Below are 21,927 nucleotides of genomic sequence, written 5' to 3' on the forward strand. Positions count from 1 at the left end.
AAATATACATACTTTATATATTTAAAATAGACATTATATATTTTTTTAAGACAATATATTATGTATATTTTGACTGGATTTATTATTTTCAAATTTATGTACATTTATAGCAGTCAAACTATATAAAAATTAAAAATTAAAAATTAAAACATCCATAAATACATATTTTAAAATAAATTTATGCATATCTGTATTGTCAGCATATATAATTATTGTTAAAATATAAAATTCTACTATATATAAGATGGTGATTTTTTTATCTTGATTTCAAAGAATTATAAACATAAAATTTGAAGTTACATTCCTCCTGCAAATAGAGCTCCATGGCAGCATATCCAACTTCAAATGGTGATATTTTTGGAGAAAAGGTAGATATTTTAATTTATTAGAGGTCTTTAGGAGATGTTATGAGTTTTGAAATTTTTATTTTTGACAATAATAAAGTTGATATGATTTTTTACTTAATTTCATAATAGTTTTTGTCTAAAATTCAACCAAAAAATTTGTTTTTTTTTTTAAAATTTTGGTTTATATTTCAAGTTAAGTCATCACTACTAATGATTGTCGACCACTATAAAACCACTAATGTAATCATCCCTTCGACTGCTACCAAGAACAACCAAACATCTCTAACAACCACTTGCATCATTGATCTCACAACCAAATAACAACTACTACTTCCACCTCCGACCACCGCAACCATCACCTACCACCACTCAATCCACCTATGACCTATAATCTGACAATCATAAACCACCACTTTAGTCATAACTAACCATGATTTGACCACTGCCTATCACCATATTGCCCATCGTTTACCACTATGTTGACCATCATCAAACATCGCTCTAACCATCATTCATGACCATTCTAACCATGATTGATGATCATTCCATCCACCTCTTATCACCAATATGACCATCAGCCACCACCATTGACTAGCACTCTAAACCGCCACTAGTCATCACCATAACCATCACTCTAACCACCACATTATGACCCTTGTCAACTATTACCACTCTAACAACCATCAATCACTACTTTAACATGCATCCCCTGATAACCACCACTTTTAACCATTATTATTAAAATTACTACTAAACAAATATATTATATACGTTACAGATCTAATGGTATGAATTATTTAGATTAAGATATATTTATTATGAATATTTATTTTTATATGTTTGAAATTTATTTTGATTTTTGAAATTTACTTATATAAAAAATAACTTTGACTTTGATTTTTGTAGATGTATAAAACTTAAAACATAAAATGATTTACAGAACATAAAATGATTTTTGTAAAACATAAAATGATTTACAAAACATAAAATGATTTATAAAACTTAAAACATAAAATGATTTATAAAACTTAAAACATAAAATGATTTTTGTAGATGTATAAAAAATTATTTTTATAGTGTTTGAAATTTTCAATACGGATAACCACTTTAAATTAAACTTTAGGTACGTTTTGTTTTATATTTCATTTCCATCCTTTTTCCTCCGATAAATATTTTTTGTTTTGTGATTTTCTTTTATACATTAGCATCAACTATTCATATCTCTTAGTTCATATAATTAAACAAATATATAAGATTCTTTGTCCATGATAAGTCGAATTAAAATTTAAAATGTATTTTGTTTTGTAATTAAGTTTTTTGATTTAATTTTTCTTAAATCTTTAAAGTCATATATAAACAACTTTATAATCTTTAATGTGTTTTGATTTACAGAAAGGAAAAGCAGTGTACACAGATTCGATATCATTGATATCTCGTGAAGGTAATAAAGATGATGGTGGTGATGATAAAATTCATGTTCCTAAGCATAAATATGACGGTGATATCATCATAACTCCAAATAATGAGGTAATTTGTATTTAATTTCAAATTTTAATAATCCCCTACTAAATTAATATTTTTATTTTATTTTAACTTTCTCTTATGTTAAGTGATGAGGATAAAGTTTATAGGTTAGTGGATTTGGAAAGTAGAGACCTTTTAAGGTAGAAAGGTTGTCTAAGATGTGTGTTTAATATTTTTAGGTTCTTTTAATGTATGTGGGTTAAGGAGTAATCTAAAGAAACATAACGTTAAGGAGTTTATCTCTTCTAACTCTTTGGAGTTTGTGTCAATTCTAGAGACTAAGTTTAGTGATGTGTTTGTTTCCCTGGTCCACTATCTTTGAGGTAATTATTTTCATAAGTGGAACGTTAACCCCACTATTGAGGATAGTCGTGGCCTTCTGTCTATCTGATATAGTACCAAGGAAATTTCTATGTTTTCTTTTGTTGGTATAGGTTTCCTTGGTGTTGGCCTTGTTTGGAGCATTGAATTATATTTGCTTCGTGGTTAATATTTACTTAAAGTGTAATTTGTTGGATAAGATAAACATATGGGAAAACCTTATGTAGAGTTAAGCTTGTCTTTCGGGAAAGGTGTTGTGTGTTTTGGAGGATTTTAATTTAATGTGTTATAGTCATGAAAGGTTTGTGGTGATGGACCACATTGAGTGGATGTGGTCATTGATATCTAGATTTTAGTAACTTCATCTCACAAGAAGATCTAATCAACCTCCCTCTATTATATATAAAATTTAGTTTACTTCAACCGTGTGGGGGACTTTTGTCGCATCTCTATATTAGGACCCGTCTACAAACTTCTTGTGAAAGTGATAGTGGGAATATTATCCAAGGTAATAAACAAACTAATTTATCAAATTAGTATTCTTTTCGCAAAGGGATACTTTTGATGGATATGGTGGTCGAAGTGAATGATCGATTGACTTGTCAAAGAAATCAAAGAAATATTTCCTTAATTTCAAGGTGGATTTTAAGCATTCATATGATTCATTAAGATATGGCTTTTCTAGACTATGTCTTCTTGGCTTGGGTTCAATGACAAATGGATTGGATGGATGCATGTTTGTGTGTTTTATGGGATTCATGCTCTCTTAGTTAATCATTACTCGACCCAAGAGATGAGTACTAAAAGAGGGTTAAATCAAGGTGAATGTTTAGCTTTATTTTTTCTATTTGTGGTGTAAGGGTTTTGTGGGTTTGTTAATAAGATGTATGAGCTAAATCTATTTTCAAGGTTTATGGTAGGTTCCTCTTATCTAGTTATAACTCATCTCCAGTATGTTAATAATACCCTTATTTTGGAAGAAGCTTTGTTGAAGAATTTTTATCTTATTAAAGTCATCCTTAGGACGTTTGAAATTTCTTCTGGTCTCAGTGTTAATTTTTCTAAAAGTATGTTAATTAAGATTAATTTTAAACCTTTTTTCCCCTAGAGAATGACTTTGTTCATATTAAAATTGAAAACCTCTCTTGCAAGTACCTTGGTCTCCTAATGAATGATAATCCTGATCTTGAGACCACATGGGAACCATTAGTTATTCTTTTTTCTATGTGGCTACTTTTCTGGAGCCATAGGTACGTCACTCTGTAGGGAAGGGTGATCATGTATAATTCGCTCCTTAATTCGATCTCCATTTTCTTTATGTCATTTCTTAAATGCATGTCAAGGTTTAGAAAAAGATACTCTTGATTCAAAGAAGGTTACTTTGGGTGAGGTTAAAGAAGAGTCTCATATTCCTTGGGTTAAGTAATATGATGTGTGTAACCCTAAGAAGAGATGTGGGTTAAGTGTTTTGGACATTCGCTTGGGGAGTTTGTCTCTGTTAGGTAAATGGTGGTGGAGGTCGGTATATGTGGATATAAATTTGTGGCATGATATTCCTTCTACTAGGTATGGGTTTCAGGTTATCCCCTCCTTTAAGGGGTAATTGTCTTCCTTATAGATTCTTAGTCTGGCCTTCCTTTTATTGGTTTATGGAGGGTCAACATAGGAAAGTAGGGATCAGGTTCCTGACTTTATTTTGGGAGGACCATTGGATAAGGCACACCCTTATTAAGGATGTGTTATTTAATCTTTACAGTATCGCTTGCAAACTAGAGAAGAATGTGAGGAATATTGTTATTTGGGATAATGGTGCTTTGTTCTAGTATCTTTGGTGGAGGCGGGCCCTTTATGTCTAGGAGCATGTGTTGACCTCTAACCTTTTTTTTAGTTCAAGGAACTACTTTTTCCTTAGATAATGATCGATGGTGGTGTCACCATGGAAAAAAAATTATTTTCTCGATTACCTCAATTAAAAATTCCCTTCTTGAAACCGGCCTCAACATTGATTTTTCCACCTATGAATTTTTTTTTGTATTTCTGTTAATCTAGGTTAGCTAGACCCCCTCCAAAATGTTGTATTTCTCTTGGAAACTTCTCCAAGATAGGATACCAACGAAGAAATGACCTTGTGAAGTTACGTGTCTTACTTCCTAGTGGTGGTATTTCCTTTGGCTTATGTTCTGGCCCATTAGAGTTATTTTCTCTTAAGTTAGACATGTAGCCTTGAGGCTATGTAGTGCTATAGGATTTCAAGACTTCTTTGTGATTTTTTGTCCTTCCAAAAGATCTTCCTTATCTTTTAGAGTTTTTTATTTTGATAGGGGCCTATCTATGATTGGATGTGGTCTAGTTATGATTGAACATTTGATTGTTTTGTCTATTATGAAATTCCAAAATGATGAAATTTTTCAAGAACTTATATAGACATGCTGGACTTGCAGGATAATAGCATTTTCACTTATTTATAAATGGTATATTAAAGGTTTGTGGGTTAATCTTGTACTTTCTATAATTAGTTAGAGAATCACTTCTTCTACTTGAGCCAATATCAACTTAAGAGTTTTGACCCCTTTCCTGGGGAAACATGTTCTTGTTGGTTCTTAGAGATTTAGTTATTTTTATGTGGTTCTATCCATTTTTATTTTAAATTGATGGCATTGGTATGTTTCCTCCAAGAGACTTTGTGTTGAACTTTTTTTATATATTTTTAATTTATTTTTGTGATCTCCTAAATACCTTGGTATCTCTACGTGGTGTTTGATCATTTGTAGCTACATTATCTGGACCTTTAGTGTTATATATATATATATATATATATATATATATATATATATATATATATATATATATATATATATATATATATATATATATATATATATATATATATATATATATATATATATATATATATATATATATATATATATATATATATATATATATATATATACTTTAAAAAATTATTAACACCATATAAATTTTAATTTTATTTTATTATAAGAGGTGAATTCATGTGATTGAGAATATGATTAAAAATGATTAACATTTAATTGTAAATTGTTGTAGGTATGAGATTATTCAATTTAAGAATAACAATTTTAAATATTATGAACTATTTTTATCAATATCTTAAACATGTACTCTTCTATTTTTATTAAAAAATAGAAATTTGATTAAATAATTATTGTGGTGCAGTCCTATAGTTATAAGAAGGAAGATTTGACTTGTGGATCTGTCAAAGAAGTTGAAAACTATGAAAAGGATGGAACACTTTCAAAGCGTAAAAGAAAAGAAAAAGAAACCATCAATGTTGAAGAAGTCGAAGTAAGATAAAATCTCAACTCTTATGTTGGCATGTTATACTTATGTTAATTACTAACGATATATTATCGTACCAAAAATTAAGAAAGATATGCTAAGAATAACAAAAAGAACCATCAATTAATCATTTAATATCTAATTAAATGTCTTTTTAAATAATCTCTTTTTAAAAGTAACTTTAAAAGTGTGTTTGTTTTAAAGTTTTATATACTATTCTTGATACATATAAATGAGAATGCAACATTCACTCTTTTTTGTTTTAGGTTTTTAAAAATTATTTCAAAATATATTTTATTTCAATGAATACTATTTATACATGAGTTTTTCTATTGTTATTCTCATGCTTAAAAGACTGAATCCAACATTTTCATAGAAATAAAATTCAACTAGTAATAACTTCTATCACTCATATTTATTTGTATTCTTTAGTATAATTTTAAATTAAATAATTTTTAAAAATATTTTTCAAAAATCTATACTTTTACCAAATACATGAGAAAGGATATAATTTCTTAAACTAAAAATCCTAGGAACATCTTTCCAAATTGAGTAATTTAACCTTGAAACAAACACAATCAAATATTTAAAACATTATTTTAAGTTTTACTATTTCAAATTTTATCAAATACTAGTACTAGCTAGTTCAATTTTTTTAATTTGTAATAATGTGATTCTAAGTGTTTATGCTAAGTCTAGCATTATATATGCTTTATAATAAGAAAAACCTATTTATTTTGAGTAGCTTTTTATGTGTTGGTTAATTTTACTTTAATTATAAATTTTTTCACAATTATAAAACAATATTTTATTATAAAAATATTTAAGCAAGTGATAGTTGTTTTGATTTTTATTTTAAAAACAAAACAAAACAAATTAAAATATTGTTATGTAAAACAATTTTATAAACAAACAAATAAAAAAATATTATTAAATGATTTAATATGTACTTAATATAAATATATATTTCAATAAGATATTCTTTTTTTATTTATAAGCATTTTTTGTCTGTTTTTAAAATTTTCAGAAGAAACTTTCTAAGAAAGCAAAGGAAGAAGCTGAAATTAATCGAATTCGGGTTGAAAAGTTTCTTGCAGAAGCTCACTACAATTTACTTCACTGGTTTGATGACAAGTAATCAAGAGACATTAAAGAACATGTTATCATGCATTTTTAATAAACTATTTTGATTTTATTATATACATTATATGGTTGGATCTTGTTAATGTTTGGTTGATGTAATGAATAATACTATTTTCCTTCAAAATTCATAGCTGCTTTAATATGGTGGTGGTTTTCTACATGTATTGTGTGTTTTGAACTGTGCTTTTAAATAATATTATAAGGCGTATGTTATACCAATACTTATGGACTTTTTTCACATATTATATTTTGTTTAAATTTGAATAGTACTTGTATTTCTTATACTTTATGTGTTTTTGAGTTCTTTTTGAAATATATTTTATGTTGAAAATTTTATAAGGAGACGGTTTCCTTTTTTAAGAAAGGAAATCAAAATATCAATCTCTGAAATCTTGCTCCTTTCATCTATAAAACAATTACACAATTATATACAGATTAAAAAAAATACTTATATTTACTTGAAATTTTAAGGAGTTGAGAAGGTTATAAAAAGGATTGATTTCATTAGGATATGATTATCATACATGGAGTGATTGAAGGATTCATTTATTTAGTAAGGTGCTTAAGTTTGTTTAGATGATTTGAGAAAAAATTGGATTTATGAACACTTTGATAAGTAATATTTAATTCAAATGATTTTCTTAAGTTGAATGGGCTTGAGAATCCTTCTCAATAAATAATTCTCTGTTTTTATGTTCAATGTCATAAGATAATAATTATGAACTTATTCCAAGATAGAAAACATAGTGGGGGACACACATGAATTTGTATTTTCAGAAATGAGATTGCTAAGATAAAACTTTGGGTTTGCCTTATGATATTATTCATACTCATCTTATGATATTTATTAAGGAACATGCATATATGCTAAATTCAAGTATATGAGATCTATTTGATTAATAGTGTTGTCAAATGTGCGCAACTTTCTCATGGTATGTGCTTTTGTACTTTGTTGTCCTTGTATAATAAACTTGTTGAAGTGGAGTCACAACATGGAGAAGTAGTTGATGTTATTCATTCATTGGTTAAGGTCGTTATATTTTTTTTCAACTTGCCAATTATAAATATGAAAATGTCCCAGCATGTGGGATATGCATGATACAGCTCCACTACTATAGGTTTTTTACTTTGGTTGAAACCTTAATTTTATGGGTGAGGTAACAAATGGTGTGATGGAAACAAAACTCTTTTCTCCCTTAGTTGGTTTTTTCATCGAGGTGAAATCTAAGCTACAAAATCAACAACTTTTTCTCTTGGTTGGTTAATCCATTGAGATGAAATCAAAACTATAAAATCATTCTCTTGGATGGATTGCAAGATTAAAAAAATGTTTTGATCAAGGTTGATTCCTTAATTTAATATATTCTCTTGTAATCGCCAAAAATATTTTCTTCAATCCAGGCTTGTAAAAAGGTTGAATGTTGTTAGGATAGAATGCATGTAATAGATGTTGTTGAATTTCAATATTTCTAACGATAATAACAACAACATTTCTAAATTGCATCCATGCTTTTCTTGACTAACACAAACATTGTTAAAACGCACCCATTTAAAAAAAATATTTTAGAAATTACTAGAAAAGATACACTAAGGAGCCTATCTTGAGACATTTGTATGCTCTTGAACTCATCCCAACATAACCGAGGGAATAGGTAGTATTTTTTCTAATGTAGGGGTGATCATAACATTTTCTCGCATTGCCACCATAACCGAGGGAATAGGTAGTATTTTAAAAAAATTGAAATCTAGCGCACTTATAATTTACACCTCAATTTTTTGTTGACTTAGGTGAAAGTTTTTTTTTTAAATGTATTATTTATAGTAGCTTTATAACATGTATTGCTTCACTTAATATATATTTTGAAAATTAATTTTTATTTAATACATGATCTGCTTCTTCAAGGATATATTCAATTTATTCAATAATCAATTAACTTTAAATATTTGAAAAGTCATAAACTAAGGTAATTAATATCAAACGAATGTGGGTCATATGAATATTATTTTAGAGTACTTAAGACGATTCACAATTGTGCCAAAGTAGAGTTCATTTTAGGCTAAAATATGGGTTTATAGTTTTAGGATTCAAGTGGGTTAAAATGTTCTGTTTGTAAAGGTGAAAGTAGAGTGAGAGTAATAAGGGTTGTGTTTCAATTTGAGGTTGGTTTTGTGTTTGGAGTGAAAAACATATAGTTTTATGATAAAAAACTTTGTCTTACAAATTAGAAAAAACTTAACATGTTAGGTCATGATATCTTTTCTCAACCATTTTACCCTTAGGGGTTGTGCACCGTCATAAATATTCTACGTAAGCCTACATAGTGACAATGAACTCATCCAATTCATTTATGACTAGGTAAGGTGCATGGAGATGACATAAACAATATTTTGCAATATTGAACATGTGTTAGGCATGTGGGAGAACTCACCATGTATTGAGAGATCCTCGGAGAGTCACGACCGAGAAAGTACCTTCAAGACTCTAACTATTCCGTTAAGTCAAAAGTGCTACATGTGCATGCCTTAATGGTTAGGTTAAAGGATCACATTATTTACAAATCACATACATATTACCTTCATTTGGCTTATTTTAGCAGTGTCTACAACATTGTAACCACCGCAAGTATAGTTTTTTCCTACCATGAGTTCTTATTAAAAATTCATAGGCAACACACTTTCAAGAGTTTTGTTGATCTAGTTTTAGTTTGATAATGGTGGTGTTTAAGGGTATTTTCGGTAAACAATCACGAGTTTAGAAAGTCCATGAGATTAACTCGAAAATTCTCCAAAGTAACTTGTGCAAATAATTTTTGTGAATGCATGTGCGTGTGAATAAAATGCAGTCATTGCGTGAACGATAATGACGTAGAAAAAACTTTAAGTGGAGTCAGGTTGTAATAAATGATAAGGTAAAATACAACAAATGACATTAAACAAAGCAAAATTAGAAGTACATATTCAGTTTAACGAAACAAAAGACTAAAGAAAAAGACTAGACACTGATGCATACAAGTTTCTCGCTCAATTGTTTCACTCTTTGACTCGGGTACTCCAGTGAAATGGAGAGTATATACAAATTTTTATGACCCTTGATCCCATGTATGAACCTCCTATTTATTCTATTTACAAAGTAAATGTCGACGACTGTTATGACCACTAAGAAACTACTGCATTGACTCCACGTTCAATCTTAAAAATCCCACTAGTGTATTTACGTGTCATCGACAAAAGTATCTATTTGAACCCCACGGTAAGTTGTAACAGCTTCCAACTTCCTCATAATCTCGATGTTAAATGCTCCAAGGTGTTATTGATGTTGACTATGAAGGACTCTGGACTTATAAATTTACTAAGTCTTTTAACTTACGCGGTTCAGTCGACTCTTGATGAAATAAAGGCCTTTGTCGACTGCCATTTTCGAGATTCTGGACATGTTTCCCAATTATCTAGGTCTTGGGGATTTATCCATGAGATTCCTCAAAATCATATATCCATGTGTCGGTGCCTCGGTCGATCCCCCGTTACTAGTCTGTCAATGCTTCATCATTAATGCTCTTTAAAACACTTCATTAGTACTTTCTCATAACAAATGTCTTTTGATTGACATTCTTTGTTGACTTTCTACTAGCTGAAAAATCCAAGTGTAACAGATGCCCCCCCCCCCCCCCCAAATGTCACTGTCGACCCATATCTGAGGGACGAAAGGTGGCATTATTGGTAACCATTATGTCACTGTTCAAATTATGTGTCACGTCATCTCAGTTATGCTTGTTGTCAGTCATTATGACTAACTTTTCTATTTATGTATACATCACAAATATGCGTGCGGATTTTCTATGATTATCTCATATTCCCTTGGAGGATCAAATGAAATGGAATCATTTACAATTTATAAAACTTCCATGTTTCTTTCCCCATGACTTTTATATGCCATTTGTCGAGTCAACCACCACGTGGCCAATTTTTCTTGGGAAAAACTGAAACTGTTTCCTTTTTTATGCTATTTAAACATGTTTACTCAAACTCTTTTCTACTACATTCCTATTTATGTAACTCTCCCTTTAGTAAACCAAAACCATACCTTTTGTTTCCTTCTTCCTTAAGCTCTTACTCAGAAAACCCATATCTTTCAATGGCATTTCCAGAATAACACAATGCGTACTTCTCAGCCGATATTGAGCTCCCCATCTTTGTTTACGACCGTTCCTTTGTACCAGATCCTCCCTTGAAGGTGGAGAGCAGAAAAGTCTGGTATCACTCTGCATTCATTCCTTGCGTGCTTGCTGGTAGGGTGCATGCATTTATGGTCCTCTACCCAAATATATTAAGAAACCTCAACTGCTTCGAGATTACTTACCCATATATTATGGGTGTGAACCACTAGTGTTCATTGATGAAGCTTTCAAGTTGAATTTCTTCAAGAACCGGGTATTTTGTTCCTCTCCCCCACCTGAGGATGTCGAGTACGTTAAGTGGATGGATAGGATTGAGAGAAGGAAAACACATTAATGGAAGGATTTATGGATTTACGATCTAGCCTCTAAAGGTTACAGGAGGTTACAAGAACTGTTCATGCCTTCTCCTTCTCCAGGGAAGCTTACATCTCTTTCATAGAGGATCATCGAGAGACCATAAATGATATTTTTATGTATGAACACATTTCCTTTCTTACTTACAGGCCATCGAACTATATATTTTACGCTTGATCCGTTCAGGTGGCTAAAAAATACGTGCCCCTTGCTACCTAGCTCTATGAGGGCAAAAAAAATTTGTATGAGCTGATTGATACTCATTGGAATTTATGAGTCTCTAGCCTTGGTCGTTGTTGATATGGTAAGACCATAGAATCCCAATAACCTCCAAACAAGTGTACCTATTTGGATCTTACAATTGTAGTTGAACTCCACTTTTGAATCCTCTCTAAAGGCCAGAGTTCCTCCCAACCCGCCGACAGGAATTAAGGGACCTCGACTAGCTAAGCTCACTTCATTTGATGGGAAGGTGGTCTCTTTAGAGATCTTTGAACATTATTTCCAGAATTTTTATAGGTGTAAAACCTTCCCGAGTCGATGGCCCCATTTTCGATTAGATATGTTGGTCGTGAGTAGTTCAGGAAATCTTACCCCAACTGGTCCCGACAAGAGCAAGACAAGATAAAGAGAGTTATCTTTGCTTACTTAAATCCCACCCTTATCTAGAAGAGGATTACCACTTTAAGTGGAAGGTTTAATGGTGGCCTCTAACCAACCAAACATGATGGCCATGCAATTTGGGTTGAGTTGGTTGCTCCCTAAGTTCCTCATTCCTAGTGCCAAAACCTTCTTCAGCATGCTTGACACTGCTACTGAGAGATGGCTCAATGGTATTCGTTTTTTTATAGAAAGAAAGAAGTTTTCTTGCATGCTTTAGACTACACACTTTCTTACCATTTTACTCAGGAGTTTGAAGAGTGGTGGGCACAACATTGGTCCCTTGTGCCTGACAACACAGTGATGGAACAATGTTTAGTTGATGCGTTTTTTTCCTAACAGAAAGAGGTGTGTTTGTCAAAATCATTCAAATGTTTTTTTACACTGCTTTGAGTCTTTTAAGATAATGCATGTCATTTTCTTTCTCGCAGGTATTCTAAAAAATCCCAAAGTTTCTACTATTGGCTCTCAAGGAGCCAATGTTTTGAGGGATGCAAGGGTAAATTCTAAACCCTTTGAATAAATTCCTTTATCTCTCCATTTACCTTTCTAATCCAAAATTAATTATTTAGGAACAGAGAGTGATTGAAACATTTACCTCTAAAAGGACACTGCACGCAAGAGACTTAGACGACACTAACGATTAGTCTTCTTCTGATGATGCCTTGGTTTGTACCTTGATTTTTCATCTATTTCTTACGAAGATATGGTTTTTTTCCTATCTTTCCCAAATCTGTTAATCTCCTCAGAAAGAGAGAGAATTCGACATCAGTGATGGCGAAGAAGAAGCTCTGATTCTTCCACCACTTACTTAGAATGTTGGCGCTTGTGCTACTAAGGCCACCATTGTGCCCCTAAGGCTACCATGGACCCAAGTGAGGCCTCTATCTGACGAAAGAGAGCAAGGCATGGAGGTGTAAAAGTTTTTAAAGAAGAGGGTACTGAAGAGAGTAAAACTCCATTTCGACACAAAAGACAAAAGGAGTGGCCACACCTTTGGGCAACCTCAAACAACAGTTGAGACCGCTACTCCGACGGCTTGACTTAAAGAAGAAAGGGTACCTCGTACTTCTTCTCTTTATTTTTATTTTTGGCCAACACTGACTTAGTTTCACTACTATAAATAATACATTTCATGACAAAACTTCCACCTCACCCTAACAAAAACCAAGGTAAAAGGTCAAGGCGCGCCATGTTTTATATTACTTTTTAATAAATACCACATATCCCCACGGTTTCTAAATAAAACTGAGGGGGAAAATATTTCAGAACATGCTTCGAATCCTAACATCAACATTTTAGATTTTTATTTCTTTAAAAGTGGTGTCTTTCTTTTTATTTTAATTTTAATTTTAATTTTTAAATTAATGATCTATTCCTTCGGTTATATTTAATAACCGAGGGTTTAGATTATCATATTTACTATAAAAACACTCGTTAATTAGATTATACCCTAAACCTAACTTATATGTAGCACTCCAAAGTCTTACACATCATTCTCTGGGATGGATTACAAGACAGAAAAACTCTTAAATGTTCTTCAATATTGAACAAAACATTTTTCTTTCCTTGCAATCTATCTCACATAATGATGTTTATGTTATTGTTGTATTTTTGTAATAAACTTCCTATGTTGTCAGTCAAAGAAAACATAGAGAAATTTATTGCTATCCTTGGTTGACAATATTGAGAATTATATTCCTAAAAATAATCATCCATTTATCTTTCGAATTATCTTTCATGTTCTCTTTCATGTGAAAGTATTTTCCATGAAAACATTTTCTCAAGATAATGAAATCCATCTGATTTGTCAAACTCTTGATCTGTTTAAATAATTTATTTTAATATTATGTGTAAACAATGTAAATATATATAAAAAAATAATTTTCCCCCTCGATTTTTAACATAAACCAAGAGGTATGTGGTGCTTGGGTTGGAATCTATTTTGTTGTTTTTATTTTATTTTAAAAGAAACATATGTTATCTCAGTTTAAGCAATAACCGAAGTAAAATAAGTGTGTTTATTCAGTTTCTTCACCTTCCTTAACACAAATACTTGTTGTCCATTTAATTAGTATCAACTCTCAAGACATTTCCATTAGTGATCCTCATGAAACCTAAAACCCTAATTATAAAAGCATCCTGAAACCCAAATGTTGTTGTGAAACCTTCTATGTTTAATGAGAGCTCCATGAGATTTTACAAAGTAAAAGTATCAATGTGATAGATTGCAAGAGAAGGAAAATTTTAGGTTTATTTAATATGTTATTATTGAGAGTATATTTACTTTTTCAAAGATTTATGTCATTGATTGCAAGTGCAGAAAAATTGATTTAAGGTTTGTGTTCTAACATAATCTCTTAATTGAATATTTATTTTATTTATCTAACCTTTTATTTTATATCATAAATAAATGAATACAAAATTCATAGAGAATATATTGCACCCAACATTTTATCTCCCCGAGATTCAATGAAACAAGGATCCAACATTTGTTTTTCCCCAAAATATCCAGCCTTTGTTATTCAATGACAGCGATGACAATGAATGAGATTTAAAATTCGTTATATAACTTTACTGGTAGACAATACAACTAAACTCAAAGTCTTTTCATTTATGGACGAATTTTTCGGTTATAATCAGATCAAGATGGCACCTGAAGATATGGAGAAGACCACATTCATTACACCCTGGGAAACATTCTGTTATAGAGTGATGCCTTTCAGTTTAAAGAATGTTGGTGCAACATACTAGAGAGCTATGGCCACTCTTTTTTATGATATGATGCATAAAGAGATTGAAGTTTATGTTTATGATATAATCGCCAAATCAAATGATGAAGAAAAACATGTTAAGCATTTGTTGAAGTTATTCCAACGTTTGAGGAAGTACAGACACCGCTTGAATCCCAACAAGTGTACTTTTGGTGTTCGTTCTAGTAAGTTGTTGGGCTTTATTGTCAACGAAAAGGGTATTAAAGTTGATCCTGCCAAGGATAAAGAAATACAAGAGATGCATGCGCCCAAAACTAAGAAGCAAGTCAGAGGCTTTCTCGGCCGCTTGAATTAAATCTCAAGATTTATATCGCATATGACTGCCACATGTGCACCTATATTTAAGCTTCTTTAGAAAGATCAGTCTTGTGATTTGACCGAAGATTTCCAGAAAGCGTTTGATAGTATCAAAGAGTATTTGATCGAGCCTCCGATTTTGTCTCTGCCTGTTGAAGGAAGACCTTTGGTCATGTATTTGACTATGCTTGATGAAAGTATGGGCTGTGTTCTTGGTCAGCAAGACGGAACTGGAAATAAAGAATATGCAATTTACTACCTCAATAAGAAATTCACCGACTATGAGACTTGCTACTCTATGCTGGAAAGACTTGTTACGCATTGGCTTGGGCTGCTAAGCGTCTGCGCCAGTATATGTTGAATCATACTACTTGGTTGATATCTAAAATGGATCCAATCAAGTACATTTTTGAGAAGCCTTCTTTAAGTGGGAGGATTGTCCGTTGGAAGATGTTGTTATCCGAGTATGATATCGAATACCGATCTCAAAAAGCGATTAAGGGTAGTGTCTTGGTTGACCATTTGGCTAACCAACCAATTGAAGATTACGAGTCAGTGCAGTATGATTTTCCTGACGAAGAGATTTTGTACTTGAAGATCAAAGATTGTGATGAACCATTGCTTGAAGAAGGGCCATCACCAGGTTCCTGTTGGGGCATGGTATTTGATGGAGATGTTAATTCATATGGTGATGACATTGGGGCAGTGATTATTACTCCACAAGGAACTCATTTTCCGTTTACATCTAGATTGACCTTCAAGTGTATAAATAACATGGCTGAGTATGAAGCTTGCATTATGGGGCTTGAAGAGACCATTGATCTCATAATCAAATATCTTGACGTCTATGAAGATTCAACTTTGGTTGTGAATCAAATCAAAGGTGAATGGGAGACGAATCAACCCAGTTTAATACCATATAGAGACTATGCGAGGAGGATTTCAACTTTCTTTACAAAGGTTGAGTTTCATCATATCCCTCAAGATGAAAACCGGATGGCAGATGCTCTTGCAACGTTGGCTTCAATGATTATGGTGAAATTTTGGAATGAAGTCCCCAATTTGACTATGATGCATCTTGATAGGCCAGCTCATGTATTTGCTGTTGAAGAAGTTAGAGATGAAAAGCCATGGTATTACGATATCAAATGTTTCCTCCAAAGTCAGATTTACCCGCCCGGGGCATCTTTGAAAGATAAGAAGACTTTGAAAAGATTAGCTGGCAACTTCTACCTGAATGGTGATGTGCTTTACAAGAGAAATTTCGATATGGTTTTGCTCAGATGCGTGGATAAACACGAAGAAGACATGTTGATGACTGAAGTCCATGAAGGTTCCTTTGGTACTCATTCCAATGGACATGCTATGGCAAAGAAGATGTTGAGAGCAAGTTACTATTGGCTGACAATGGAATCTGATTGTTGCAAGTTTGTGAAATTATGCCACAAGTGTCAAATTTATGCAGATAAGATTCATGTTTCTCCGACACTGTTGAATATTATTTCCTCTCCATGGCCCTTCTCCATGTGGGGAATTGATATGATTGGCATGATTGAGCCAAAAGCTTCGAACAGACATTGTTTTATTTTGGTGGCTATTGAATACTTCACAAAGTGGGTTCAAGCGGCATCATACGCAAATGTAACCAAGCAAGTTGTTGTGAGGTTTATCAAGAATCAGATTATATGCCATTATGGTGTGCCAAGTAAGATCATTACTGACAATGGATCGAACTTGAACAATAATATGGTGGAAGCTTTTTGCAAAGACTTCAAGATTGCACACCATAATTAGTCTTCCTATATACCAAAGATGAATGGGGTTGTTGAAGTTGCAAATAAGAATATCAAGAAGATCATTCAGAAAATGGTGGTAACCTACAAAGATTGGCATGAGATGCTCCCATTTGCTTTACATTGATACCGTACATCCATCCGCACTTCAACTGGGGCAACCCCTTTCTCTCTTGTTTATGGTATGGAAGTTGTGCTCCCCGTGAAGGTTGAGATCCCATTATTGCCTGTCTTGATGGAAGCCAAGTTGAAAGAAGATGAATGGTGTCAGACCAGATATGATCATCTGAATTTGATTGAAGAGAAGAGATTGATTGTTATGTGTAGATGTTTTTGATTGGCTGCATTTTATATTAAAACACTTACTGTACTTAGATGTCTTGACTGATGTCATGACATGCTTAAGTAGTATGCTGCAGGATTAGCTAATACAGGATTTACTGGATGTCAAACTGAACGTTATGACATTCATTCATGACATCATTTTCTAGATGTCAAACTGAATATTATGACATTCATCCCTGATAGCAGATGCTGAAGTATAGGCTAATTTTTTTGTTATGTTTTAGTATTTATCTCAGGCTGATTTTCAGGAAACTAACAGCTGTGCTAAAATTAAGAGACCTAACATATAGCCTATTTGTTAGCACCCTAATGTGTGGAAATTAGGTTAACTTGCTTAACCTTAATTTTAGGAAATTCAAGTACAAGGCCCAAGTACTGCATTATAAAAGGATGGCAATCCTACTTTCAGCAACTCAGGGATTTAAAGTGTGAAGAATTAAATATATCATTATATATCCTTGTTGTACTTTCATTATGTCTTGAATTAGGTTCTACTTGTGAGCCAAGCAATTATCACCTAGATGATTGCATTGGACTAGGGTGTTCATTGAGTTGTAATTGTTGTGTCACGCTAAGATTTTAAGCGTGAGTGCTGTCTTTTTTGATTAAAGCTTTTAAGCACAATCAAGAGTTGTTTGAAGTATATCTTCACCACTGACTTTAAAATTCTTAATGGTTGTAATCACTGCTGTGATTGAGGGGGAGTGAGTAGGTACTCAGGTCTTAGTTTAGATTGAAATTGCATTGGGTAGGTCTTAAGTGATAGGATTAAACTGGTGGTTTAAGTCCTGAATTAATACCTCTTATAGTGGATTTCCTCCCTGGCTTGGTAGCCCCCAGAGTAGGTGTGTTTGTCACCGAACTAGGTAAACAATTCTTTGTGTCATTTACTGCTTTTTACATTTACTTTCTGCATACATTACCTGTCTGCGCAGAATTGGATGTCATAACATCCTGTGTGACATCGATAGTCTGTTACTAGAATTTCAATTGGTATCAGAGCAGGCACTCTGCCTGTTAGTTTCTGGGTGAGATCTAGGGACGTTACTTTCTAGTACCATGGACAAGGATGTAGGATTCTCAAATAGACCACCCATGCTGGATGGTTCTAACTATGATGACTGGAAACCTCGTATGATAGCCTTCTTGAGGTCTCTGGATAGCAAGGTCTGGAGAGCTGTCAACAAAGGATGGGAACATCCAACGAAGACAGGTAAAGATGGAATTATTATGCAAATTCCTGAAGAAGAGTGGGACAAAGAGCAAGAGGCATTAGCCCTTGGAAACTCTAAGGCTTTGAATGTACTGTTGAATGGGATAAATAAGAACATTTTCAGACTGGTGCATCACTGTGAACTGGCTAAAGAAGTTTGGGATACTCTCAAAACAACTCATGAAGGTACCTTCAAGGTAAGGATGTCTAAACTCCAGATGCTGACTACTAAGTTTGAAAATCTGAGGATGAAAGAGGATGAGACTATTCATGACTTCCACATGAATATTCTTGAATTTGCCAACACTTCTGGAGGCTTAGGAGAGAAAATGTCTGAAGAAAAACTTGAAAGAAAGATTCTCAGATCATTGCCCAAGAGATTTGCCATGAAGGTTACTGCTATAGAAGAGGCTCAAGATATCTGCAATATGAAGGTTGATGAGCTTATTGGTTCTCTCCAAACTTTTGAAATAGGCTTGTGTGAGAATGTTGAAAAGAAAAACAAAAGCATAGTTTTGGTATCAAATACTGAAGAGGATTCAGAAGAAGGAAATATTGGAGGTGATGAAAGTATATCAGAAGCTATAGCCATGCTTGAAAGACAGTTCAACAAGTTCATAAAGAAGATTGATCAAAAAGGTAGACCAAATGTCAAGAACACTTCATATGACATCAGTAGAAGATCAAAATCTGAAGAAAAGTCCAACCAAGGCAAGGGAATCCAGTGTCATGGATGTGAAGGTTTTGGACACATTAGAGCTGAATGTCCTACCTTCCTCAAGAAGCAAAAGAAGGGACTATCTGTCACCTGGTCTGATGGAGACTCTGAGAGTGAATCAGAAGGAGAATCTGCAAAACATGTCACTGCACTAACTAGTGTTTGTGCCTCTGATGATGACTCAAGTGGAGATGAACTTATATTTGATGAACTTGCTGCTTCATATAAAGAGTTATGTGTCAAAAGTGCAGAAGTGTGTCTACAAGTAGCAAAGCAGAAGAAACTTATCAAGGAGCTGGAAGCTGAGAAGAAGAAGCATCTGACAGTCATAGATGATCTAAATGGTGAGATAACCTTGCTGACCTCTAAGCTAGATCAAATGACAAAATCCATCAGAATGCTGAATAAAGGAACTGACACTTTGGAAGAAATTCTAAAGGTGGGACAGAAATCAGGAACCATGTCTAGTTTAGGCTTTGTTAAGGAATCCTCATCTGAATTCAAAAGCTCAAAGGCTGAAGTTCAGAAAATCAAGCAGAAGTCACAACCAATGTCACAACATCATGGAAACAAGAGGATTAACCATCAAAAGAAGAAATTTCAAAGATGAAGAATCCAATGTCATAGAGGATGTTGGACCATTCCTTGAGACTTCAACAGAAAATGTACAGGATACTCCTCCTGGACTTGAGTTAGAAGCATTCAACAAGGTGCCTTCTATCAGGATTCAGAAAGACCACCCTAAGGATCTTATCATATGAGATCCCAATAGTGATGTGATTACCAGATCAAGGGAGAATAACTCGAATTCCTGCTTTGTATCCAAGGTTGAACCTAAAAATTATTAAACAATTGAAAGTATGCTCTGATTGGTCAATGGATAATACTTATTTCACTTGCAACAAGTGTGTTCACAAGATGTTATGTGTGATGTCTTAACATGAGATATCCTATGTACCTGCTGGAGTTCAAGAACATGTTCATGCAGGATTGTTTCAGAATGTCATACACAAGGTCATGGCATCTGATATATGTGTATCTGCTGGAGCTTAAAATGAAAGACATGATCATGCAGGATTGTTTCAAGATGTCATACACAAAGTCATGGCATCTGATATGGTTGTACCTGCTGGAAGTTATAAAAGGAATTATGGAATTATGTAGGATTTTTCCAGGATGTCAGACCCGATGTCATGACATCATGTACTCAGAACATTCAGTGTGAATGCCTGGTGTTTTGTGATTGCATAATTAATGGCAATCTATGTATGATTGAAGATCTGATTTGCAGACGCATTCAATCATGGATTACAACCTGATTTACTTATTTTCCAAACAGATCTAACCAGCTGTTATAAAAAGATTTAATTGGAAAATAGATTTAGGGTTTTCAAGATGTCCAAGCCCAATTGAAAGCTTCTATAAAAAGGGACTTAGAAAACCTGTTTTACAACACAACCAATACTGAGCGAAATATAGAGAGAGAGCTAGGGTTTGTGTATGTTTAGTCGTAAGACTTGTAAGTCATTCAAGTCATCTTTTGATGATTGAATTGGACTGATTTGTGGTTGTAATTGGTCACTCTAAAGTTGTTAAGCAAGAGTGTGTGTCTACTTGATCAAAGTTGTGAAGTAAGATCAAGTGTGTGTCGTCTTGATCAAAGCTGTAAAGTAAAATCAAGAGTGTGTTTCTGATAATTGCTTGTATTTTTATTTTTTTGGTCTGGAATATTAAGTGTTGCTTTGACAATATTTTTGACAAAAAGGGGGAGTAACACTTGTACCCCAGGACAACAGATTGCTTTGAAGTTGAAGGTCCTCTAAACAAGAGGTTATGTTGCTGTTTGCTCTCTGCTTGATCTTCTCTTATGTTGCTGCTGTTTGAAGTTTAACTTCTATGTTTGCTAAGTGTATTAGCTAATTTGATTCTCTGCTTGGATGTGTGCTTTCTGCTGCTCTGAACTCTGTTGTGATGCCAAGTTGTTTTAGCCAAAAAAAATCCAAAGGGGGAGTTTGTAGATGTTTTTTATTGGCTGCATTTTATGTTAAAACACTTACTGTACTTAGATGTCTTGGCTGATGTCATGACATGCTTAATTAGTATGCTGCAGGATTAGCTAATACAGGATTTACTGGATATCAAACTGAACGTTATGACATTCATTCATGACAATATTTTATGGATGTCAAACTGAATGTTATGACATTCATCCCTGACAGCAGATGCTGAAGTATAGGCTAATTTTTCTGTTATGTTTCAGTATTTATCTCAGGCTGATTTTCAGGAAACTAACAGATGTGCTAAAATTAAGAGACCTAACATATAGCCTATTTGTTAGCACCCTAATGTGTGGAAATTAGGTTAACTTGCTTAACCTTAATTTTAGGAAATTCAAGTACAAGGCCCAAGTACTGCATTATAAAAGGATGGCAATCCTGCTTTCAGCAACTCAGGGATTTAAAGTGTGAAGAATTAAATATATCATTATATATCCTTGTTGTACTTTCATTGTGTCTTGAATTAGGTTTTACTTGTGAGCCAAGCAATTGTCACCTAGATGATTGCATTGGACTAGGGTGTTCATTGAGTTGTAATTGTTGTGTCACTCTAAGCTTTTAAGCGCGAGTGTTGTCTTTCTTGATTAAATCTTTTAAGCACAATCAAGAGTTGTTTGAAGTATATCTTCACCACTGGCTTTAAAATTCTTAATGGTTGTAATCACTGTTGTGATTGAGGGGGGGTGAGTAGGTACTCAGGTCTTAGTTTAGATTGAAATTGCATTGGGTAGGTCTTAAGTGATAGGATTAAACTGGTGGTTTAAGTCCTGAATTAATTCCTCTTATAGTGGATTTCCTCCCTGGCTTGGTAGCCCCTAGAGTAGGTGTGTTTGTCCCCGAACTGGGTAAACAATTCACCGTGTCATTTACTACTGCTTTTTACAT

At 33.1% G+C, this 21,927-nt stretch overlaps 1 protein-coding gene across 1 annotated transcript; it reads left to right on the forward strand.

Annotated features, from left to right (window-relative positions):
* The first annotated feature begins 222 nt into the window (after positions 1-222).
* LOC127080024 (uncharacterized) lies at positions 223-6,894 on the forward strand. Its single transcript, XM_051020362.1, has 4 exons — positions 223-368; positions 1,740-1,874; positions 5,391-5,519; positions 6,541-6,894. The coding sequence occupies exons 1-4, from the start codon at positions 324-326 to the stop codon at positions 6,649-6,651; spliced, it is 420 nt and encodes a 139-aa protein (XP_050876319.1). The 5' UTR covers positions 223-323; the 3' UTR covers positions 6,652-6,894.
* Positions 6,895-21,927: the final 15,033 nt, after the last annotated feature.

Source organism: Lathyrus oleraceus, chromosome 5 (assembly GCF_024323335.1).
Source record: "Lathyrus oleraceus cultivar Zhongwan6 chromosome 5, CAAS_Psat_ZW6_1.0, whole genome shotgun sequence".
In the NCBI taxonomy this organism is placed as follows: Eukaryota; Viridiplantae; Streptophyta; class Magnoliopsida; order Fabales; family Fabaceae; genus Lathyrus; species Lathyrus oleraceus.